Source organism: Corythoichthys intestinalis, chromosome 4, assembly GCF_030265065.1.
Source record: "Corythoichthys intestinalis isolate RoL2023-P3 chromosome 4, ASM3026506v1, whole genome shotgun sequence".
Taxonomy (NCBI): domain Eukaryota; kingdom Metazoa; phylum Chordata; class Actinopteri; order Syngnathiformes; family Syngnathidae; genus Corythoichthys; species Corythoichthys intestinalis.
This window is the reverse complement of record NC_080398.1, coordinates 60,611,373-60,638,023: the sequence shown is the minus strand read 5'-3', so window position 1 is coordinate 60,638,023 and position 26,651 is coordinate 60,611,373. Positions and strand designations below refer to the sequence as shown.

The 26,651-nt window shown below is 39.6% G+C and overlaps 1 protein-coding gene across 3 annotated transcripts in view; it reads right to left on the bottom strand.

The window, feature by feature from the left end:
• Positions 1–2,954: 2,954 nt before the first annotated feature.
• Positions 2,955–26,651, bottom strand: part of hace1 (HECT domain and ankyrin repeat containing E3 ubiquitin protein ligase 1) — a 68,467-nt gene continuing 44,770 nt past the window's right edge. Inside the window, exons 16-24 of one of the 3 annotated variants that reach the window (XM_057833777.1) lie at positions 24,083–24,180; positions 23,856–23,943; positions 23,600–23,749; positions 21,894–22,090; positions 17,128–17,259; positions 13,795–13,893; positions 11,410–11,480; positions 11,213–11,326; positions 2,955–8,674 (exon numbers count right to left, since the gene is read on the bottom strand). In XM_057833777.1, coding sequence (XP_057689760.1) covers positions 8,572–8,674; positions 11,213–11,326; positions 11,410–11,480; positions 13,795–13,893; positions 17,128–17,259; positions 21,894–22,090; positions 23,600–23,749; positions 23,856–23,943; positions 24,083–24,180 — 1,052 coding nt within the window. In that variant the 3' untranslated portion in view covers positions 2,955–8,571. The remainder of the gene's footprint in view (positions 8,675–11,212; positions 11,327–11,409; positions 11,481–13,794; positions 13,894–17,127; positions 17,260–21,893; positions 22,091–23,599; positions 23,750–23,855; positions 23,944–24,082; positions 24,181–26,651) is intronic. The other 2 variants (XM_057833775.1, XM_057833776.1) reach the window with 2 other exon arrangements.

Sequence of the window (26,651 nt, the reverse complement as noted above, 5' to 3'; positions counted from 1 at the left end):
GTACTCTCCTCGTCAAGACGTTGCAGCTAAGTCCTAGCGAGACAGAGAGCTAAACTGTAATCTCTCCCCCTCTCTATCTCGGCTGCACAATGTCTTCGTGTGCGCTAATACGTTGTTCTTCGTGCGTATGTACATGCACTTTTCCTCACGTGCAGAAGTACCGTAATTTTCGGACTACAAGCTGCTACTTTTTTCCCCTCATTTTGAATCCTGTGGCTTTTAGTCCAGTGTGGCTTATTTGTTGATTTATATGGGTTCAATGGTAACACTTTATTTGAAAGCAGCGTCATAAGACCGCCATAAGTATATCATGACACGAACATGGGCATTAATGACTGCTTATGACGGATGTCATTAAGTGTCATCCAGCATATTATCACAAACTCCATTTATGTCGAGCTCCGATCTTTTACATCCATTCAAAAAGTGAGATAATTTGAAGAGTACCGGTAGAAATAATTAGCACAGAACATGGATTTTGATAGTTTTTTACATCCGTAGTGCTGCAATGCATGCTCAGAGGCATGTTGGTTGACAACAGTGTTGACATCAGGTGGCAGCAGAGGTTGACTGTCTTCCCCAAGGGAGCAGTGATGGCGAAATGAAGCTTCTTGAAGCAATGAATCATGGTGGTTCATTCGGTCTTATGATGCCGCTATCAAAAAGTGTTATCGTTAATATATTTTGATGTAAATATCCCATAATACAGTGAGGATAGCTGCTGCTTATAGTCCAGTGCGGCTTATCTATGAAAAATGCCGTTTTTGTGTCAAATTTGGTGGGTAACTGCTTATAGTCAGGTGCCCCTTATAGTCCAAAAACTACGGTACTACCTGCTTGCTGTTTTGCTTGTTTTTCTCCTGCTGCTTCGCTACTGTGCAGACGTCTCTCTGCTTTGCTCCTGCTTCTCAAGCTTCAATCATCTTTTTAATCATTTTTAATCACCTCTAAATTACTCAGCAAGTCTTGGGATTTTCTTTTAATCTTGTTTATATTTAAACAAAGGCTTTTTGAGCATTTTTGAACCTTTAAAGTGCTTTTTTGTCGTTACTGGAACACAAGTCTGCCTTATCGCGACTGGAACTGAGGAATTCGGCTAACGGAAGCTAAGTAGCAACATGCCTCCCCTGTCAATGGATGATTACCACAAACTGCTCCAGAAGATAGCAGTACTGGAAACAAAAATCTACCGGCTTGAAGTGAATATGGAGGTAAATGGACAGCTCGGGAATGAAACCACTCTGTCGATCTCCCAAAACAGCGAGTGGGAGCGAACCCACAGAATGCAAACAAACACCATCGAGACTCAGCGGGACCCTGGCAGAACCCAGCACTGGCAGATTTACGATGAAAAGGAATGGCCACCTCTGCAGAAGACTGCGTCATCTACTCCGGCACCAGAAAAGAAATTATCACAGATCAAGGCAACAACAAAGGGTCAAAGCAAAGTGCCTCAAGCTGCTGGAATTCTACTGGAAAATAGATTTACGCCACTCTCCGAGACTCCTGAACCCGGGAAAGTTGGAACACCCAGCTCGAAAGAGAGGTACGATGCTAATGCATGTGCTAACAGGCTACAGAGAAAGCGACCCACTGGGCCCCGCACTCTGATAGTGGGCGACATTGCTGTGAATGGGATAAAACACTTTTGTAGCAACAATACCAAAGTATGCTGTTTTAATAAAGCAACTGTGTCTGATATCACAGCTAGTATCCTGAGCATTGCTGCTCAGCATCCAACAGCCACTACTCTGATAATACACACAGGAGCACTCGATATTGCGGAGCAAAAATCAGAGCTTTTAAAGCAAGACTTCACTGAACTGATAAACAAAGTCAGTACTTTAAATACTGAGGTGTTTTTCAGTGGACCCATACCCGTGCCCAGGCTGGGGGATGAAAGTTTCAGCAGAGTGATGATGCTCAACAAATGGCTCAAAGCTACATGCGCTGGACAATCGATGTACTTCATTGACAATTTCAACATATTTTCAGGACGCAGGCATCTCTTTAAAAACGATGGCCTTCACCTAAATAAGTCAGGAGTGCGGTTACTAAGCAGCAGCATGTTTTATCTCTTGAGGCACAGACAGTCTGCTTATCTAGAGGAAAGGAGGCAAGCTGTCCCAAAACATCTGATAAACATTGAGGCTGGTGAGCACGCAGGATCGTCTCCTCCAAAAATGGAGCCTACAATCGCTGAAGGAGAAGTGACTAAGCCAGCCCTGCCAGGCTGTGACCAACCCTCTGCTGAGGCTCCACTGCCTCAACGGGAGGAGACCCTGGTAGCAGGTGATCGACCTCCTTCAGACGAGACCCAAGAAGCGGCTCCATCAGCTCAACAGGAGGAGAACCACCTGACCGTGCAATCCTCTGCTGACGAGGCCCCATCCAGCCTCAAATCCTCACACTCCAAGACGCCAACACGCCGCCGACTCCAAGCTAAAGCCCCATCCAGCCCCAAATCCTCACACTCCAAGACGCCAACACGCCGCCGACTCCAGGATAAGGCCCCATCCAGCCCCAAATCCTCACACTCCAAGACGCCACTACGCCACCGACTCCAGGATAAGGCCCCATCCAGCACCAAATCCTCACACTCCAGGACGCCACCACTCCGCCGACTCAGTCAGGCTAAGGCCTCATCAAGGCCTAAATCCCCACAGTCCCGGAAGCCACCCCGCCGACGACTTAGTTTGGATGGAATAATGAGTCAACCTGGTCTGGACTCCATGGATCTAAAAAGCAAGGTTAACCAGTCTCTTGATCTCCTCAAGTTCATGTCTTCGCTTCCACCCTGTACCTGTCACACCCGACAGGTGCCAGGGGAAGATGGCAACAAACCAACCAGCCTCCCCTGGAATTCTCTCGGGGCAAAGCGAAAGCACTACAACTCTGGAACTACACGGTATTATCCTTCTATGGAGGAAGCCATGTTTGCAACACCAATATGATATGCACCGGGTCCAGGCTGTGACAACATTACAAAGACTGTTCTGTCCCAGCAAAAGCCGGGGCCCTATGGAGTACAATCTGTATGCTCAACAATCCCAGTGGTGATAAACAGCACAAAAAGGGCTAGACTGGTGAGAAATAAAAAAAACATTCAATCAACTCTGCCAACCTGTTAAGCATAGTATGTCATTCCCAAAATTCACCAGTGAATCCAGTCTGGCATCTCCAATTGGCTCTGCTAAATATAAGATCTTTAGCTGGCAAATCTTTCTTAATTAATGATTTTATCAGCAAACATAACCTTGACATGATGTTCCTAACAGAAACTTGGTTAGATAAAGATAAGAGCTCGACAGTTCTGATTGAGGCAACCCCCACAAACTTCAATTTCTTTAGTGCGCCAAGAACCCATAAGAAAGGAGGTGGGGTTGCCAGTCTGATCAGGGACAGTTTCCAATGCACAAATATTTCATGTGGTCAGTTTGATTCCTTTGAATATATTGTCATTCAGCTAAAAAGCCCTTGCAGAGCTGCCTTGGTAACACTTTACAGACCACCAAAGTATAACACAATGTTTTTTGATGAGTTTACCAAAATGCTGTCTTCTGTCTGCATGGACTTTGATTGTGTTGTTCTAGTGGGTGACTTTAACATTCATGTTGATAATCCTGAAGAAGGGTGTGCTATAGAGCTTTTAAATATTTTGGATACATTTGGTTTATCTCAGCATGTCACAGTTCCAACACATAACAGAGGGCACATACTGGATTTAATAATATCCAAAGGTCTTAACATCTCTGAGGTCACAGTAAATGATGTTGCTCTGTCTGATCACTACTGCATTATGTTTAAAATGACCACCCCTGTCCATCCTCTGAAAAGGGAAACAGAGGTGATTAGGAAGCGTTACATAAGTGATAACACTTGTGCGTTATTCACACAGGCCTATGCCTCACCATTAACCCCTACAATAGCTCCAGTGGAAGAACTTGTAAATAGTTTCAGTTCCAGTGTGATGACTGTAATTGACACTATTGCCCCGATTAAGACAAAATCTTTGTCAAGAAAGAAGAGGTCACCCTGGAGAAATGCCATACTAGCTATAAAACAAAAGCAAGTTTGTAGACGAGCAGAACGCAGATGGCGAAAAAACAAACTCCTAGTTTTTTATGATATCTACAAAGACAGTCTTCGCAAATACAACCAGGAACTGAAAAATGCTAGACAGTCATATTTTTCAGAGATCATTAGTAGAAACACTAACAATACCCGCACATTATTTTCTGTTGTTGACAAACTGACAAACCCACAAGCATCAATGCCTCAGGAATTGGCATCTGAGGTGTCCTGTAATAATTTCGCAGCATTCTTTATACACAAAGTACTAAAGATTAGACAGACTGTGTGCAACTCCAGATTAACAAATGTTACACTAAATGCCTCCCAAAATGTCCCCCACGTCAATCTTAGACAGTTTAGCCTCTTGGACTATGCCACTTTAACAGAAATTGTGTCGAAATTAAAGCCCACAACATGCTGCCTTGACATCCTTCCTTCAAACTTTTTCAAAACTGTTTTTCGTTGCATAGCCCCAGACATACTTCAGATTATAAATACTTCTCTCCAAACAGGAGAGTTTCCTCAGACTTTAAAAACTGCAGTAATAAAACCTCTCCTAAAAAAACCTAATCTGGATGCCTCAACCATTAGTAATTACAGGCCAATATCAAATCTGACATTCCTGGGGAAAATTATCGAAAGGGTTGTGTTCGAACAGATCCAGAATTATATGATGCAAAACAATCTTTTTAACTCATTTCAGTCTGGATTTCGACCACAACACAGCACCGAGACTGTGCTTATCAAAGTCCTAAATGATATTCGTCGGAATACCGATGCAGGCAAATCATCTGTTCTGCTATTATTGGATCTCAGCGCCGCATTTGACACGGTTGATCACAACATACCACTCAGCAGATTGGAACAGTGGGTAGGGCTTACTGACACTATTCTTCAGTGGTTCACATCCTATTTACATGATAGGGATTTCTTTGTGTCAATCGGAAACCATCAGTCAGAACGAACCAAATTCACGTGTGGAGTCCCTCAAGGGTCAATTCTTGGACCACTCTTATTTAACATCTATATGCTTCCGTTAGCTCAGATAATGGAACAGTATGACATCTCCTATCACGCCTATGCAGATGACACACAACTGTACATTTCTGTGTCCCCACATGATTATAGTCCCTTAGTCACCCTGAGCAAATGCATTCATCAAATCAATGAATGGATGTGCCAGAATTTTCTCCAGTTAAATGTGCAGAAGACAGAGGTGATCATTTTTGGGCCAAAAAAGGAAAGGTCAAAGATAAGCAGCGAACTTAGCACAATGTCACTTACAGCTACAAATCAAGTCAGAAACCTTGGCGTAATTATTGACTCAGACCTAAAATTTGATAGCCATTTAAAGTCCGTCACTAAATCCGCTTATTACCACCTAAAAAATATAACCAGAATTAAGGGGCTTCTGACTCAACAAGACATGGAAAAACTTATGCATGCATTCATTTTCAGCAGATTGGACTATTGCAACGGTATATTTACAGGTCTTGATAAAAAATCAGTCAGGAAGTTGCAGCTGGTACAGAATGCTGCAGCCAGAGTCCTCACAAATACAAGGAAGCTGGACCACATTACACCAGTTTTGAAATCGCTACACTGGCTTCCAGTAAGTCAAAGGATAGACTATAAAATACTACTGCTCGTCTACAAAACACTTAATGGCATTGGACCAAAATACATGCTTGACTTGTTAGAGTCCTATGAGACATCTAGACCCCTAAGGTCGTCTGGAATGGGTCTTCTGCATGTTCCAAGAACAAGAACCAAGCAGGGTGAGGCAGCATTTAGTTATTATGCTCCTCACCTCTGGAACAAGTTACCCGAACGTCTGAAGTATGCTCAAACTGTTAGCTCTTTTAAATCAGGGCTAAAAACGCTTTTGTTTAGCACTGCATATCTATAACTGTCTATATATTTCAATCTACCTTTCTATTCCTCTTGTTTTTATCTCCATTGCTGATTTCAATTATTATTATTAGTAGTAGTTTTTGTTTTATTTTTATTTTATTTATTTATTTTTATTCTGTGATTAAATGCGATCTTTTGTCTTCGTTTCTACGTTGCGTTGATTTAAATGTGATTTTTATGAACTTCATGTGATGTAAAGCACTTTGAATTGCCTTGTGTTGAATTGTGCTATATAAATAAATTTGCCTTGCCTTGCCTTGCTGCGCCAAATTAAAAGTATGCATTACAAAACAAAAGTCAACATTGCGAACAAATACACATTTCATCAAAGGGCAGAACAGTCATTTTAATGAAGTAATAAAAAAATAAGATACTGTGAGGTAAAATAAGGTACTGTTTACGCGATTAAAAAAAAAAAAAAAAAAAGACTGGAGACAAAATGGCAGACAAGACTCCAGCGTCACAAAGTGCGAAATCACGGGTGCGTTGTAACCCGGGGACTACCTGTACTTGGTCCATCGTTGCCCCACTCCACCAGTTATAGCAAGTGGTACTGCCAACCCTGTTCCCGCCACGTTTGGATAAGATGGGGGACATTATTTCAGAAGCATTCATGTGGATTAGGGATGCAACAATACAGTGAAGTCACAGTTAGGTACGATTTTCGATTTGAGGGACCCGATTTTCGATTTGATTCAATTCATTTAATGCTCTGAAACAAATATAAGTTTAAAAAAAAAAAGTTTATTTTGCTAACAAGCAAAAATAACAATGCCATCATATAAACATGCATTATAGTGCATAATATTTACGTGCTTACTTCTTACTGATCTGAAGAAATTTTGAATAAAAGTGCTGAGAACAATTTTCACTGTTTGTAAAATGAGGCGGGGCACACTGTTGATTGCTTTTACTCTCTTAGCAGGTATGTTTACCACATGAGAAAAACATCTGATTTGTGGTCCGAGTCCATCTGTGTTATGTACAGAATAAACAATATTTGCAGCATTATCTATAGTCACTGGTATGGATTGATTTGGCAGTCATGGCAGTTTTTATTAATTCATCGATGTAGTATAGGGAGTATGCTTCCCATGATCACTGTGGGCTCAAGCAGTCAATGGCTTGGGATTTAACGTAGCACATCTAGGTTGCTATTTGATTATATCTAGTGTGTGCGCATGAGTGTTGTCGGTCATTAAAAAAGTTAACAAACGCTACAGAAGTCACATTGTTCATTACTGCACAACACCAGCATTTGACAATCAACTCTCATAAACAGGACGAGTTTGAAGTACAGTGCTCTTAATTTGCCACTCATTGTTCATCACGTAAATTTGAGTTTGGTTAAGGCCGTAGGTCACAGAAAGCTGTCTGTTGTCAAAGCGAGGTCATGCGTTGCAGCCAAGTCGGCAACGATGTATTAGCGGTCTTTATTGTTCGTATCCGGAAAGACAATCTTTATACAATATGTACGAGTGGGGATAGCTATCAGCTCACCCAAAATGCTGCCAAACAACGGATCTGTACGATTTTGAAGCTGGCAAGCCGCCTCCTTAAGTTACTTTCCTCACAAGCAATGATCCTTGTGTGCCACAGCACCAACCCTTCATGCCAGTGGTGTCCAAACTACTCCACATAGGGAAGCAGTGGGTGCTAGATTTCATTTCTACAAAAACAGACGACATATTTTCACCAATCTGGTGTCTCACAAGTGTAATCAGTTGATTGCAGTCAGGTGCTGCTTGTTTTAGCACAAACTTCATTGGTTAAACTGTCTGCGCTCGATTGGTAGGAACAAAAACCAGGATCCACAGCGGCCCTTGAGGACAGGTTTGAACACCCATGCTTCATGAAGTTGGGGGGAGGAATGGAGGAGGAGGGGGGGGCTAGCGGCAGAGTTTGGTTTTCAAGGCAAAGCTGCGCCGGACATTTTAGCGAGAGAGACGACAAAAATAAATTCGGAAAATACATTTTGGAGGCTTTTCATTTGGATCAAATGTTTTTGCGTATCAAACGGGTCAATATAAAACTGTATTGTTGCATCCTTGATGCGGATTAAAAAAACAAAATCAATAATAAAAGCACATATCAACTCGACCATGTAATTGTTGGAAATATATGTAAACTTTACTTACTTGCACGACATCTCACCGGATGAAATACCGCACAGCCAGCATGATTGGACAACACTTTTACACTGCCTGTTTACTCCTCTTAGCGTAGTTCATATATGGTTATTTTTATATACAGTGTAATGTCATTATATACAGTATGCTCCATGTGAAAATCATGCTACCTGATTTGTAAAGGCTTTACAAAATGGTCAAATGTGTAAAAAACAAAAACAATTACAAAAACAAACACCAGGCTTGGCCAAGCAGTTCACAGGCAAGAGTGTGGAAGCTGAGTTTTTGAGGCAGTTGTTCTTCCGTCTTCAATCTAATACTCAGAGTGCTGTTTCTTAAAAAACAGATTTCCCTTTTTTCTTTTTTTGTCCAGCAAAAAAACAGGTCAATGTCTGGAAGTGGGAGAGCAGCATGATTTTGTGAGACCCTCCACACAGCACAACTGATAGGATCTCTATGCCATGGTATACCCGTAGCTCCCACAATGCAGCGCTACCAGGAGGCGATCTCTCAGGATCTCCTGGGTGGGGTATTCAGGGAGTTTCAGCATGTTGATACTGGAAATGGGAGACAGAAACTCCAGTGAAGGCATGTTCTCATATTTGACCAAATGAAAGACGTTCAGCCCAAATGAAATCATCTAACGTTTTGTTGTACCTTTCACCGCACAAAGAGTTGCTGGTTTCAAGTTTTCAGGTTTATGTCACAATGGCATCACATGGGTAAGAAATACTGAATTATACGAGCTGCCAAGATTAGTGGACTATTTACGATGATTCCAAAGATCAAATTTGTTGACAAAAAATGTTGAAATTGAAATTTGGAGATCGCTAAATCTTAATTTGCAACACTCTTGCATCCACTGGCAATGCAAATGTTTGGCATTTTTTTGCAGAAAGCTCAACCTGTGACGCACAAGTCGACATTCATTCTTTCTACATCCGGTTCCGCTTGTGATGTCATCTCCGAAAACTGCCGAGAATACCCGGTTGCGAGATTTGAATTTTCATTTGGAACTGACGACCTGTGAGACTGATAAATAAATGCCCTTAAAAACAATATGCCACTGTATTACAGTGGTATGAAAAAGTATCTGAACCTTTTGGAATTTCTCACATTTCTGGATAAAATCATCTGATCTGATCTTTGTCAAAATCACACAGATGAAAAAACTTTGCTTTAACTAAAACCACCCAAACATTTATAGGTTTTCATATTTTAATGATTTAATGCAAACAATGACAGAAGGGGTAAAAATAAGTAAGTGAACCATCACATTTAATATTTTGTGCCCCCCCCCCACCCCCCTAAGGCAGCAATAACTTCAACCAGATTCCTTGTAGCTGCAGATCAGTCTGGCACATCGTTCAGGACTAATCTTGGCCTATTCCTCTCGACAAAACTGCTGTAGTTTAGTCAGATTCCTGGGATGTGTGGCATGAATCGCTGTCTTTAGGTCATGCCACAGCATGTTAATAAGGTTCAAGTCTTGGACTTGGCCACTCCAGAACGTGCATTTTGTTCTTCTGAAACCATTCTGAAGGTGATTTACTTCTGTGTTTTGGATCATTGTCTTGTTGTAGCAACCATCCTCTTTTTAGCTTCAACTGTCTGACAGACGGCCTCAGGTTTTCTTGCAAAACATCCCACTAAACTTATGAATTCATTCTTGCATTAATGATTGCAAGTTGTCCAGGCCCCGAGGAAGCAAAACTGCCCCATATCACGATGCTCCCTCCGCCATGCTTCACGGTGGGGATGATGGGTGTTGATATTGGTGAGCTGTTCCATTTGTCCTCCACACATGACGTTGTGTGTCACTCCTAAACAATTCAACTTTGGTTTCATCAGTGCACAAAATATTTTGCCAAAACTTCTGTGGACTGTACAAGTGCCTTTTTGCGAACATTTAAACGAGCAACAATGTTTTTTTTAGACAGCTGTGGCTTCCTTTGGGGAGTCATCTCATGAGCACCATTCTTGGCCATAGTTTTACATGTAGTTGATGCGTGCACAGAGATATTGGACTGTGCCAGTGATTTCTGTAAGTCTTTAGCAGACACTCTAGGTTTCTTTTTTACCTCTCTGAGTATTCTGCGCTGAACTCTTAGTTTCATCTTTGGTGGACGGCCACTCCTTGGGAGAGAAGCAGCAGTGCCAAACTCTCTCCATTTGTAGACTACTTCTCTGACTGTCAATTGATTAACATCCAGACTTTTAGAGATGGTTTTGCATCCTTTCCCAGCTTTATATAAATCAACAAGCCTTGATCGCAGGTCTTCGGACAGCTCTTTTGACGGAGCCATGATGCACATCAGACAATGCTTCTCATCAAGACAATTCTTACCAGGTGTGTGTTTTATAGTGGGCAGGGCAGCTTTAAACCACTCATCAGTGATTGGGCCCACACTTGACCTAAATTGTTTGGTAAAAATTGGTTTCAATTGCTCTTTAAGTCTCCTTAGGCAGAGGGTTCACTTACCCCCCACCCCCCCAATTCTGTCATTGTTTGCATGCTATCCTCATTAAAATAAAACATATAAATGTTTGGATGATTTTAGTTAAAACAGACACTGTTTTTACATCCGCAAGATTTTGACAAAGATCAGATCCCATTTAATTATTTCCTAAAGGGTCAGATACTTTTTCATACCACTGTATTTCAAAACAGGTTTGGATTATGGAAAAATTTCGTTATATATTTTTCATATCTGTTTTCATTTTGTGTGATATTTCCTATTTAAGCATTTTGTATCACAGTGTGAAAGAGCTGGGAATAAATTCATAAAGTACTTTAAAGTAATTCCAGGCCACCAATTTTCCTTCAAATCTTTTGTACGATTTTTTCCCAGGATCGATATGAAATACGACTTAAATTTTATTCATTATGGTCTTAAATTTGACTTGTTGAACCCTGCGGAGACCCCAGTTATGGTGTCCTGAAAAAAAGAACTAAACCAGACCATTGTGAAAATTTTTTTGAAATATAAAGGCAACATCAAAGGCATGCAAAATCCGACAAAACGGGCCTGGACCTGGAAGGGTTAGGAAAACAAAACTAGACTGGGCTGAAAAAGGGAAGCCGGCGTGATTACCAAGTACTGGAGGTAGGCAGAAGGTTGGAGGTGTATGGCACTGCAGCAATAGTGAACTTCTGTAAACCGCTTCCACCCATTAAATAGGCAAAGCCACCATGAGGAACTCTGGAGCTAATAGTGGAAGTGGGTATAAAAAAACTAAAAAATTTTTTTCCTTTTTTTTTTTTAAAGAGGGCTCAATGGTGCAGACAAACCTTCCAGTGACAAACTGAAGCATCAGAACTCGTTCCTCCTGGGTTAGTTGTCCCACCAATTTCCAAAACCACTGTGCGACAAATTAAGAGATAAAGTTAGCTGAATTACAATGACTAATAGTAACTAAAGGAGAGTTTTCAAGATGTTATACTACAAACCAAAATGTGTGTCAAAAAGAAAAAAATGAACCATCTGAGCCAGATGTACTGAATGAGTAAAGGTACAGGTAGTCCCTGGGTTACGAAGTACCCGTCTTACACGATTTCGACTTCACGACGCCGGAGTCTGGTCTGCTATTTTGTCTTCAGTCGTTTTATTCATTTATTTATATTACGGTAAATAATTTTGACCTTTGTTTTGTGATGCATGATTTTATTTTGTTGCACGAACCATAGAGCAGGTAGTACTTCCACACGCAAGTAAGAACGCATGCACACACGAAGAAGTCATTTGCACACATGAAAAAGAGTTCACGCGCAGCCGAGTGAGAGGGCAACGATGTCAGCTGAAAACCTGCGCGCACAGTTGTTGCTTGTGAAGCATCCACAAAGCAACACTTGTATATAACACCTTTTGTGCTGTTTATTTTGAGTTTTCAATTGTGGTCAAATACTTGGGGTGAGTTTATTTGATTGTTTTTGCATGGACGCTTACTGATACATGCTTGTGTGGATTGTTATTACTTTACCAGCAACTAGTTATAAACGCAAATTTGAATTGCAATGAATGAAGATGAAACTGGTTTCATTTTTGTTTTAGTTTTATCCTGCAAGTGTTGATGTCATGAGCAGATGAATTAAGTCAGCAAACCACACGGACGTCTGACATCATCATTTCAGAGCTTAACTCGCTGTCTAACTAGGAAATAACTCCACCATCTCGGTGAGGACACTACAGTGACGTATACTATATTTTTGGATAGTTATTTTGAGATTTAGGGGGTATTTTGAGATACTTAATGGGTTAATTACGACTTGCGTGGAAATTGTTACGTCGCCAGCGGAGGAACGGAACTCGTCCGTAACCTGGGGACTACCTGTAGGCCTACTTTTTTTTTTTCAGTTCCTATATGGGTAGTGAAAATGTAATTAATTCAAGTCAAACCAAGTTTTTATATACAATATTTATAACTCCGGGCACTTTCATATTAGACCAAGAGGAAGAGCGTCCGGTTGGAGAGCTACCTCGCAACAACACTTGCACAACACATTATTTATCATAACCTTTGATGCTATTTTACCAGGTTTGCACAACAATTTCTTTGAAGGTTCCAATGCTTTTCAGAAAAATCCTTTTTTTCCCATCTTTAAAAGTAGTACTCAAAATTAAGGTTGTTCCGATCATGTTTTTTTGCTCCCGATCTGATCCCGATCGTTTTAGTTTGAGTATCTGCCGATCCCAATATTTCCCGATCCGATTGCTTTTTTTTTTGCTCCCGATTCAATTGCAATCATTCCCGATAATTTTTCCCGATCATATACATTTTGGCAATGCATTAAGAAAAAAATGAATAAAACTCGGACGAATATATACATTAAACATACCGTACATAAGTACTGTATTTGTTTCTTATGACAATAAATCCTCAAGATGGTATTTACATTATTAACATTCTTTCTGTGAGAGGGATCCACGGATAGAAAGACTTGTAATTCTTAAGGGATAAATGTGACTTTGTATATTGTGACTAAATATTTCCATCTAGTGTATTTGTTGAGCTTTCAGTAAATTATACTGCAGCCATTTAACTTCTGCCCAAATGCATGATGGGAAGTGCAACCATGACTGTGCGTAGGGGCAGCAATTGATATATCTTCTCTGCGTTGGGAAAGAACATAGGGTGTTAAGAAAATGATCAACTACTACCTTTCTTCCCCACATTGCCTCCCACGATGTTTTTAATTGCTGAGAGAGGTATTGTAGGCTTTAGCCACATAAAAAATGGCTCCAAAGGCTGTCAAAATTCTCTCTACTCATTATACGCTGCCTTATAGCGCTATCTACAGGTAAAACGGCGTCTTTATAGATTGACCGAGACAATGTGTGAGTGGGTCGTGCAGCGCATGAGTTAATTGCATTAATTACTTAACGTGATTAATTTAAAAACATTAATTACCGCTGCTAACGCAATAAATTTGATAGCCCTACTTTAAGCCAACACTACTCTGGATGAGTGTAAGACATTATATCTGTAACGTTCAATACAATTACAAAACGATTCAATTAAAAAAAAATATATATATATATATTAAAAAAAGGCATATCCGATATTTTTTGCCGATTCCGATATTTTGAAAATGACGTGATCGGAGTCAAAATCAATTTAGTCTATCCAATTTTATAGACATCAAGTTAAAAGTCAACATTGTATATGAAGAGCTCACCTGGATGACTGGCTCATGAGGGTCGTAGCCACTGGTGTACTCAGTGTTCATACACCAATCCTGCACATCAATCTCTGGCATTCCTGACAGCAGGAGCTCCTGCACGCAAGTAAGGGGTGCTTAATTTGAGTGAAGTCACTTTGATTGAAACATTTAATGGATTTGCATATGTAATTAATCATTGCTGGTAATATGTCACATTTGATTGTGTATTTATGATGCGTTTCAGGATTCATTATGACAAGTACGTGAATCATTGTAATAAGCCGAACAAATGATCTGGCTTTCCTGTGCACTCAAACATCAATTATCAACTTGCAGGTATGCCCTGCAGTCCTTGTACCGCTGACAACTTGAGCACACAACTAGGGATGTCCCCGATCCGATCATGTGATCGTATATCGGGACCAATCGCGTCATTTTTTGAAGATCAGAATCATGTGAAAAAGATCAGGTTTTTAATACGTATTGATTTACAGTATTTTCATTTTTAAGTATTAACTCATTGGCTGCCAGTGACAGCGATGGATGTCCCATCCTTTTTAACTGTGAGAGCTGCCAGCGACCGTTCCAATGCTGCCAACCCCAAGGTCAAATTGGATTGGATGTCGTATCCAATCTTGTCTAGAGTTGTCCAATAATGACTTTTTAACCGCTAAACAATATCCCGACATTGTCCAACTCCAAAAATTTGATACTAGGGCTGCAGCTATCGAATATTTTAGTAATCGAGTATTCGACTGAAAATTCTATCGATTAACCAAGTAATAGGATAAAACATTTTTTTTTTAGGTAAAGAGCAATTATCAATATACATGAGAAAACAAGACATTTCATCTAATACTGAACCATTTTCAGTCAATCAATGTCTTTATTTTCGATGTACATTGTTGAAAACAGCCGACAATTGCATCTCAGATGTGACTAGAAACAACAAAAAAAAAGACTAATTCACTTTCACTCCCCAAAAAACTTCTAGGTATTATTAAAAAAAAAAACAACATCAACCTTTTTTCTTGCCTAAAAATGTCATTACGCTTGATAACACACATCACTTAAAACTTAGTTGTTTTTCCTACGTGTTTCAATTGAATTTCCATTTGTGTCAAGCTATTTTTAGTTCTAGTCAAGTTTTAAGTTAGTTTAAACTAAGTCCTGATAGGATTTTGAGTTTTTGCTGTATTCAAAAAATGTATGATACCTGCTGTATTGGAGTACATTAGGGACCAGTGCTACTTGGTGTTTTATCCAGCAATGACTACTGAGCTAAAATTGACAGTTAGCTTTATTATTTTATTTTACACCCTCATCACTCTACAGCGCAATGTTTTGACAGTTTAAATAAAGCCTGTGTGTATGTAAGACACATTAACCACGCATTGACAGTATTCAAAATTTAGAGAAACCTAGCCCTCCGCAGGACTAAGGTTACGTGAGCAAGGGACAGTAATGTTAATCTTATTTATTCGCTTCTAGTTCTATAGACATGTGATATCTATGAGACGCACCAGACGCTACCTGCTACCACCGTAGTATCATGCGGGTGTAGTTTTTAGCAACGTCGGCATAGTTTGTAGTGGCTGTCGGCTGCAGTCAGATATTTGTTCTTTTGTTTGCGTCTTCCTCTACGCACGTGACGTCAGCGCGTTGTCCCGCATTAAAAGTAGTCCGGGCAAAACGTGATGCTTAGAGCTGGCAAAATTAAACGATTCCTCGAGGTGAATAAAATTACTCTGATCAGTTTTTAAACTTGAGTTTTTGAGTATTCGTTTCAGCTCTATTTGATACCGATATAAGCGGTCGTGGACTTGTTGGTTGTAGGCTCCTCTTCTAGCTCAGCAGGTGGACTTTTCACCGTAAAAAAGCTGTTCAAACACATCGCCGCTCGCAGCCAACAGCAGCTAACGTTACTGTTTGCATTGACTAGCGCTGGGCTGCTATTAGAGGTGTGTGAAATTTCCGATTCTCAGATTATTTGCTATTCGGCCGTGGAGGATTTGAGAACGATTCACAAACATCCAAATTTTGATTATTGAAATATGCCAAGAAAAGCGGAACTAAAACACAGCGCTGTCTTTGGGAACGAGGAACGGACCGAGAGTAAACAACATCTCAACTCATGCAGCTAGGTAAAAAAACAATAATACCTGACAGCGGCCTACAAACTGCGCCCACATAATGCTACGGTAGACTTCCATGGAACCTTCCAAGCGAACCTAATTAACTTTTTATCTAAAATACTCCTGAATCTGCAAAGTCTTGACTTGAATCCATCTTTAAATGATGAAACAATTTTAAAACTTTCAAATGTCGAAAGTAGACCGCAAATCTCTACTCAGATTAGTCGAGAGGCACAGGCCAGACTGCGGTCATTAACAAATTATTTATAATTTCTCTGCGGCCCGGTGACAAATGGTCTACGGACTCGTACCGATGCACGGCCCGATAGTTGGGGATCCCTGCTGAGCCTAGTACATAACTGTATCATGCCAAAATGATGACAAAAATTATCAAATTTAGACCAGAACACTATGACTCGTCCAAACAGCATTAGTGCCCTCTAGTGAAGAAGAAACATTGTTACCTCTGAATGGTGGAATGAAGTCATGTGTTTATTGTTGTCATTGCTGAAACAGGTAGCGTTACTTTTGCCCTATCTGGCAATAGATAAAGTCAATATGTATAATAAAGGGGAAAATTGTAACGACTCTAATGTAGCCCAAAGTAACGGAGTATGAGTAGTGTTTCTTCTTCAAAAATCGTATTGAGTGGTAAAACTACTGTAAAAAGTGCATTTTTCACAAAACGTTACTCAAGTAAATGTAACGTGTTACTACCCACCTCTGTGATTAAGTATTTATAAATTGATAAACATCAATACATTATGTTCTGTGTTTCATAATCGGAACAGAACAAATACAGGATATGACCTTGAATTTTGTTTCCAATTGTTATACGTTGCAAGCAGTCATGACATACTGTATTTTGCTGTATGACCACATAAAACAAACCTTTCAAGTCAATACCGTCAAGGTGGGAAATGGATTTAGTGTGACTGAGGCGTGTCTAACAAACACAAGGCAGAATAAAACAATTGATCCATCAGCAAGTGAGAACATTAAATCTGCCGGGACACAAACATCTGATGTAGGTAAATAAAGAGGAGGGGCTTCAAGGTGACCCCAGCCCCCTGGTTCCACCCCCAAGCCAGGCATGGCTAAATCAATCCCCACATCAAATGCAAGCGGGACACGCCAGCAGAGGGGAACAAGGAGAATACCAACTGTACAAGAGGTGCAACATAGAAAAAAAGAGGCAAGGACAAGCACTTACCAATTCGTATTCATCAAAAAGCTGAATCAGTGAGGGTGGGATGAAAGTGTGGAATCCTTGCAGGAAGGCGTTGATTTGAGGCTGGATGGCCCTTGTCATTCTGAGTTCAGTCACAAGCTGGACATACTCAGCCTGATACAATTACACACATGCGTGCACACAAAGACACAAAGATTAAAGTCCTCGGCAAATGAAGATGGGCAAAGAAATTGAGACAAGGTTCATTGTCACTTTATTGCTTTACAACTCATTGTAGTATACTGCCATCTACAAAAAGAAAGTGGTACTGCCTATATAACAAAGCACCTGAGTGCCAAGGAAAATACAAGTTATGTCTTTGCATCGTGATCATCCCCAACTTTAATTCTAAATGCCTTTGATCTGATGTAGAAATTTGCATTAGAAAACCAACACTAAAAGGAGAAATCCTACGTCTTCTGAAAGTATTGAAACAGCAAGGTAATAACTTAGTTGCAGTAGCCCTCGCTAAAGGAAAAAAACAAGAGCTAATAAATGACCTTCATGTGAAAGATGGTTGCGTAAAGAATCTAAAAATGCAAATCACAAATTTCTTCTTGCTACGACAGTGGAGAAAATGTTTCAACACAAATAATGACACGCTTGCGAGCGCAGCCTTTAGATGACAAATGTTTCGTCAGTCACGCCACGCGCATACAGCACATAAACGCTGATACTGAGGCGGGACGAGTTTGAGATCGAGATCATATATAAAATAGGCCGATCTCAGTGATGAGCCATGACATATTTCATCAAACGTAACATGTTGCTAATGGAAACCGACAAGATTGTGAGCATAGACTTCTTAATATATTGACGGGACATGGGGCCGATTAATAGGAGGGCTATCTCCATCAAAGCTGACCGAGTGGAAACACAGACAAAAAGCTTTTTACGTTGAAAATTCTTGTGAATAAATGCTTTAATCCCTGAATTCTTTATAGATATGGGCGAAAAACAGTTTCGATTCTTGGTTAAAAGCAAAAAAACGAACAGTTAGGATTTATTTTACGTAAATATGTCGAATGTGCTGCTAGTCTTTAAGCCACTGTGGCACCACCTTATCACCACAAAGAGCTTCTTACGTTGAAAATTCTTGTGAATAAATGTGTAAATCCCTGAATTCTTTATTGATATGGACGTAAAACAGTCTCGATCCTTTGTTGAAAGAGCAAAGAACTGTGCAGTTAGCATTTATTTTGCGTAAATATGTTGAATGTGCTGCTAGTCTTTAAGCCACTATGTCTGCAGCCTTACAACAAAGAGCTTTTTACGTTGAAAATTCTTGTGAATAAATGCTTAAATCCCTGAATTCTTCATAGATATGAACATAAAACAGTCTCGATTCTTGGTTAAAAGCAAAAAACTAGGCAGTTAGCATTTATTTTACGTAAATATTGTGAATTCAGAGGCCAATGCCGTTGCTGTTAATTTCTCCCATTGATTGATTTTTTTCAAAATACATGCATGGTACAAGAAATATAATAACCTTGAATCCTCGAACAAATCAGTCCTGAGACTATCCTTCCTGTTTGTATGCGGGACAGCTTTCGTTCTTTTTCAACCTAAATCAGGTGTCGGATTGCCGCATGTGTTGAATACCTGCGAACAACTGAAGCGGAGTGTGGGACGGCCCCCTACTTGAAGGTGTGGCGCAGTGTCTGATGAAAGTGGCCCGTCAATATAATTATGAAGTCTATGATTTTGATGGACTGTTCAAAATCTCACCAAGTCCAAAACATTGGACTTTTTGCCCGATTATAGACCCTACTCACCTACGTCACAAAATGACGTGTCGCTGTATCCGGCTGCCATATTGTCCGTATTTTTTAGACCTATTCTCATTGTTTTCAATTAGTCGTGCAAGTTATAGAGCAATTCATGGAAGCCCCGGTGTTATCTGACGCCGTAAACTCATTGGATGCGTTGCATAAAAGGCGTTATGTGGAAAAGCTTCAGTTTATCCATTCGCCAGATCCATATTTGATGCCTAAATCGATGTTTTTCGACCCGCTGTCTTCGCCGTCTTTGCCTGACCCTGATATTTACAACTATCTTGTCCACACAAAATCAGCCTATTCTCACGAAAGTTTGAAAAACTTTAAGAGCTTGGAGGCTTATAAATGCTACATTGCTGGTTGGGTGAAACAGGTCCTCGTACACGAAAATTCGGCAGGAATCTTGTGCTCGGGAAGGTGAGTTACGAAATTTTCAATTCAAAATCTTTTGTTCTTGCTAACATCCACTGTCAAGTCTAATGTATTTCATGTCATTTGTCAATGGAGCTAGGGCTTTTAATGTTTATATGGTTTAGCGATAGCACTCTCACTACATACATATATAATATGTAACAAATATGAAGTGCGATAGCACTACTCCAGATTGTCCCTAGTTGAATTTATTTTTTGGCTTTTGACCTCAATAGTGAAATTGTAAATTAATTGTATGACAACTGTCTTATTATCCCCTTATAGTGATATATTTTCAGGTAGTTCATTCACAATGTCTGAGTGTATGTTGTCGGCGATTAGCCTAGCAATGATCTTAATTGTGGTTGTCAGCCCAAAACCCTCTAAATATATATTAAATGCATCTTACCAGATATAAAATGACTACTACATAATCTGTGGTAGTCGTTTGGAGCCCAGTTTTCTCGTCGAATTGCAGCAGTCAATCTCGCTCTCCTCTCCGGGTCTCTCGGAATACGGTAAAACTTGAAGTCTCTCCGTCTATCTTCTCTGTTTTTGCAACCGACCGCCACACACGACTTCACCATTTTGATTATTAATGTTAACGAGCAGAAAAACACGCCATAATAGGAAGAATTTACGAAGCGCTAATGCATTAACATGACGAGTATACGGACAACATGGCGCGGGGGCGTGGCTGTGACGTCACGTGAGTAGGGTCTATTGCACTCCAGTTGAGGTAAACTGTAACACTAAACACACACTAAAAATTACACATACCAAGTATTAAAGACGAAAATATATTTCGTTTTCGGAATGCACATGCAAAATTAATGGCAATACGTCAGGTACAATGGAATACGCTCCAATATGGGAATTGTTTGTAATGAAAAAGTACTGTATTTATTGGACTATAAACTGCAAAACTTCTCTGCCATGAGATTTTTTTCATTTTGACAACACTCTTGAATTGCCTTGGGTATCCGCGTGCACTAAGTGTGAATTTTATTCTCCAAACGTACCCTTAGCTAGCGAAAGCTTTATAGGTTTCGTTTGGGAGAAAACTAGTCAGCTACTTTAACGCCGATATAGCTTGCCAGAACATTCGTCAGACTATCAAGAACTGGGGATTTTAGGACGCTTTCACATTAAACCAAGAGTACCAGGGTCCGGTTGGAAAGTTACCTTGCAATAATACTTGCAAATGAGTTGTTGAAAAGGTTCAGCATTCACACTACGCAAACCGAACTTTTCGAGTAGCATCATGTGGACGATAGGCGCACTCATCGATTGGACAAATAAAAGAAGGGGGGGGGGGGGGGGGGGGGACGTACAGCGTCACATCGTGGTGCTGTGACGCTGCACGTAATGTTGCATAAATTAATCGCCACTTGGCCAGCTGCTGGATCGCTCCCTCCTGACTCTAAGCCAGGCGAACTAGACTACAGGTAATCCCTGGGTTATGAACGAGTTTCGTTCCTATGCTGGCGACGTAACCCAAATTTCCACGTAAATCGGAATTAACGCTTAAAAAAATAACTATCCATAAAGTTCAAAAGTATTTTAATTTGTTGTCTTATTATAATTATTTTCTACATTCTGTAAATTATGGTGAAGTGTAGAAAACCTGAATTTTCACAAATCCCACAACAAATGTCTATGTACATTTTACAATTCGAATTATGTTCAATCAATGCATATTCATTTTTACTACCTCAATTCCCTTTTCCCTCTCCAAGTTTTACTTTATAATTACATTATGGGTTTTGGAGGGATAATATATTAGCACAGTACTTCTCAAATAGTGGGTCACGCCCTGTGACCTCACGAAACATACTTTTTCGCCAGACTTCAATAACACTTAATAGCACATCCACTTAGTGGGTGGCAGTGGCGCTGTCATTTTCAGAGGGTGCACAGTATTTTTGCATTAACCAACAGCACACAGCAAAGAGCAGGATATACGAAGTCTCCTGAAAGCTAAGAGAAGGAAATATGACAAAGCGTACGTAGCGTTTGGCTTAACTTTTTATACAGTGGGAGATGAGGAATTATTAAAATTTTCAGTATCAAATTGTCAAATAATGTGCCTTGAGCGTTTTTTATTTTTTTAAATTTAATTATTCAGGCAAACTGTCGAAAAGGCAAAAAAGTCTTATGTCAATGTCAATAAAGTTGTACATTACTGTAAGGTTGATCTATAGTTTTTTTCTTTAATGTTAACTAGGAAAAATGTTATGGAGAGGTGTGCTTATAATAATTTTATACACAAATTGTACTATTTACAGTGGCGGCAGAAAGTTCGGGGGACACAAAACATTTACTTCTTACTTTGAGGGGGCGTATCAGAAAATAAATGAGAAAGCACCGTCTTAGCATGTACCAACTTCCCTGCATTTGATGAGTAACCTTACCACTAACCCAACGCGTAAAGCTGCCCTGTGAAGTCTAATTTAATGTACAATCATTGCTAAAATGCAAATTACTTACTTGGGGGTAAAATTTTAATTCTTGCAATACAGTTAGTGATAAGCTTTTCTATGTGATAAACCACTGTACCTTATTGTCTTGAGTCACAAGAATGCTTGTGCCTCCTGGTTTGAGCGGCACCTCCTCCATGGCACCAAATACATCTGTTTCCACTGAAAAGGTGAGCTCTAGACCCAGATCACTGATGTCATTGTCCAGGATCCATTGCAGGTTCTTTGCATACTCAGGATCAATGGATGACACATCCTGGTAGTTCACTGGGATTCCTGGTGTAGTAAAATGCATACATGATATATTAGAAAAATAAAAATGTCATACTGTGTATGCAGTCAATTACAGTACATGTCTCCAAACACTAATATGAATGGCATCCAAGCAACTACATATGGTCTGTCTTTATATTAGAATTTTACCTGCATTAGATGGACGAGAGATGTAAGCTCTGTCCTGTAAGCTGCATAATTTCTCTCACATTACGGGGATGTCAAAAAAGAAACATGCGGTTTCATCTAAAGAAATTTGGACTTACACTAGACCAGCGGTTCTTAACCTTGCTAAAGGTACCGGACCCCATGAGTTTAACATGTGCATTCACCGAACCCTTTGGAATTTAATGTAAACTTTTTTTTTTTCAAAATTCAAAGCTGAGATAGCTAAGCTAGCAAGATAATATCTAAGTGAAATCCTGTTCAAATTTCAAATTGACCAAGAATAATTTTGCCTTTCGCTGTAGATTTTCTGTTGGAAAATCATATGAAACTCTTTGATTTCACACTGTTCTTTTTGTTGTTTTCAGGTCTACATTCCCATTTTGTTGTCGCATCCTTATCCATCGGATAAGGAACATTAAAAATTAAACTACCTCAACTGAGCGTCAAACAGTATAAACAATAAAAATAAAAAAACAACAAAAGAACAATTGGCTAACTTACATAGCAAAAGTCCGCTAGCATAAATGCCATAAAATGCTTACTTTTTTTTATTTTTTACAATGCTCTTAACAGATGGTTCAAACACATATCCCCACAAAAAACGGCAAAATATACCTATAAACTAAATTATGAATGCATAAAAAAAGAAAAAATAAACATTAGCTCCAAACAAAAACTCATGTTGGTCTTAACAGGGAGCAGTTGGATTCAGCCATGTGAAATGAGTTATGTCTTATTCACTGTTGCCACTAGAGGACAGTGTATCCACCCAAATCAATAAGCTAGATGCAGACAGTTTCAAAACACCAAAATGCCATTTTAATTAAACAAATACTCAAAGCAGCAAAATTGAATTCAAATATTTTTTCTAATTGAATTACTCGACTTAATCGATTAATCGTTGCAGCACTACATCCTTGCATCACATACTATTTTCATGGCGTAAAATGAGGCAAATGTTTTTTTGTTATCTGCGCAGGCTACGCTTCCTGTTGGTCTATTATACTTCCTCATACCAAGTGCGAGTCAACCTTCCACTGAGCAAACTAGTTTCATCTCCCTTTAGATCGAAGACTAGCAGTTGAAAGATTGGAATATAGCCTCTAACTTGGACCAGCAGACCAGTCCAAAACCTAGTCTGAAACATCACTTTGCCTTTAGTCAGTATGTGAAAATAGGGCCTCGTGTGTCTTAACCTTTGCCGAACCCCTTAGACTTATGCACCGAACCCAGGTTAAGAACCACTGCACCAGACTGAGTAAATGCATTACTACCCATCTCTGACTGTACTGTAGATACTTTTTCAGTCAGTATTATTACATTATAATGTAACATTTCTTTTACCCAGTATATGTTTATAGAAGGAGCGGGTGAAATAGATATTGACCAGCTGTCTGTGATACAGAGCTAAACCCAAGATCTGGCCTGCAAATCGGAAGTAGTTCAGATGGTCTGGATTTACTGAGGAGTTACTGTTGGGCTGGAAAGTTGTACCTGTAAAAAGGCATGCACCCAAACACACAAATTAAATCAGCCCAGCAAAAACAAAATGCGTGCTTGTCATACCAAATGCTATCGACAAAATCTAAACAAAGTGTACCATCAGCTGATTGAGTGAAGAGAGCATAGTCCGGATTGATTATCTCATTGGATAGGACGTCAAACCATTCCCGAACAACACCCTGACCCTGTTAGACGGACAAAGCGGGCAGAGAGACAGTACACTCGTCATATTGCATTACTGTTGATCAAATGTTTAAAAACGGAAAACATCAATAAGAACTTTCTTGGGAAAAAAAAAAAAAAAAAAAAAAAAAAAAGACCCACCATTCCTTCCTCGCCGTGAAAGCGGACAGCAATCCCTTGCTTCAGTTTCTCATTGGTGGACTTTGAAACCATTTCGCAGCTGCTCCGAAATATGGAGTCTGATTACAGGATTCCAAAAATGTTTACATTACATGGAAGAAAACAGGAAACATAGCATCAAACTATTAAAGACAAAACCGATGAGAACGTTAAAGACACAATTTTGATCAGGTGCATCCTAATGGAAATAAATCTTGTTTAACAATTTGGAAAAATGGCAAATGGCATCACTTCGGGTAAGTAAATGGGGGCTTGAGATATCAATTTTGAGTGATGTCGTGACTCATAGCCCCCCAATTTACAGCACAAATGTGCACAAATGTAACAGAAAGGAATGGCACAATTTCAGGAGCTGCGTGGCGTCATCACTCGAAATTCATTAACAAACCAGCACAAACGAAACAAATGATTGACATAATTTTTTGCCATTTTTAATCAAAATGGGGGGCTGCTTGACCGCAGTTTGATCAATTGTAAATATCTTAAAACGATAACAGCACAACCAAAACTTTTTACAGCACAAAGAAGCACAACCGTAGCACAAACGATTGACACCATTTTCATACAGTGGTATGAAAAAGTATCTGAACCTTTTGAAATCTCTCACATTTCTGCACAAAACCATAAAATGTGATCTGATCTTAGTTAAAATCACACAGATGAAAATACAGTGTCTGCTTAAACTAAAACCACACAAACATTTATAGGTTTTCATATTTTAACGAGGATGGCATGCAAACAATGACATAAAGGGGAACATAAGTAAGTGAACCCTCTGCCCACGGAGACTTGAAGAGCAATTGAAACCAATTTTTACCAAACATTTTAAGTCAGGTGTGTGCCCAATCACTGAGAACTGGTTTAAAACACACAGCTGGTAAGAAATGTCTTGATGAGAAGCATTGTGTGATGCTGGTAAAAGATACAAAACCATCTCTAAGAGTCTGGATGTTCATCAATCGACAGTTAGAGAAGTTCAAACAAATGGAGAGAGTTTGGCACTGTTGCTTCTCTCCCAAGGAGTGGCCGTCCAACAAAGAGGACGCCAACAGTTCTGAGCAGAATACTCAGAGAGGTAAAAAAAAAAAAAAAAAAAAAAGAACCCTAGAGTGTCTGCTAAAGACTTACAGAAATCACCGGCACAGTCCAATATCTCTGTGCACACACCAACTATTTGTAAAGCTATGGCCAAGAATGGTGTTCATGGGAGGACTCCAAGGAGGAAGCCACTACTCTTTAAAAAAACATTGTTGCTCATTTAATGTTTGCAAAAAGGCCCTTGGACACTCCACAGAAGTTTTGGCAAAATATTTTGTGGGCTGATGAAACCAAAGTTGAATTGTTTGGGAGTAACACACAACGTTATGTGTGGAGGAAAAATGGAACAGCTCACCAACATCAACACCCCGTCCCCACTGTGAAGCATGGTGAAGGGAGCATCATGATTTGGGGCTGTTTTGCTACCTCAGGGCATGGACAACTCGTCATTAATGGAAGAATGAATTCAAAGGTTTACCAGGATGTTTTGCAGGAAAACCTGAGGCCATCTGTCAGACAGTTGAATCTAAAATAGAGGATGGATGCTGCAACAAGACAATGATCTAAAACACAGAAGTAAATCAACTTCAGAATGGTATCAAAAGAACAAAATATATGTTCTGGAGTGACCAAGTCAATGTCCAGACTTGAACCCCATTGAGATGCTTGGGCATGACCTAAAGACAGCGATTCATGCCAGACATCCAAGGAATCTGACTGAACTACAGTACTTTTGTAGAGAAGAGTAGGCCAAGATTATTCCTGATCAATGTGCCAGACTGATCTGCAACTACAGAACGCGTCTGGTTGAAGTTATTGCTGCCAAAGGGGCGGCCACAAAATATTAAATCTCAAGGTTCACTTACCGTACTTATTTTTCCCCCTTCTGTCACTGTTGGCATACTATCTTTATTAAAATATGAAAACCTATAAATGTTTGAGTGGTTTAAGTTAAAGCAGACACTTTTTTTCATCTGTGTGATTTTGACAAAGATCAGATCACATTTGATGGTGATTTTATGCAGAAATTTGAGAAGTTCCAAAAGGTTCAGATACTTTTTCATACCACTGTATAAACTTGCGTCTGATGGGGGGCCAACTTCACGGAGGTAACCATTAAAGTAAATAAACATATTCTGTTTGATGCTGTGAAAGTGAGACTAATTAGGATGTAATTTAATTACTAAAACTAGTTTTTTTGTTTGGATTGCTTTGTGTCCCAGATCATTTTAAAGTTTAAAGCATTAGTATTTAATTGCATGTTTAGGCAGCATTTATTTTTAATATGACTGGCAAGTGCACCTAAAACCAAGAGAGTGCAAAAAAATAATGATACTGCAATTGAGTTTATGGCAGATTATTATGATTAAGTATTTTTATTTTATCATCTTCTGTTTGGAGATTTTTTAGTGGGTGGGTACAAGGCAGCCAAGGAAGAAAGTCTTTTTGGTCTTAATTTCCTTATTAAGCCTCTTCTGTTACTTTTTTATTT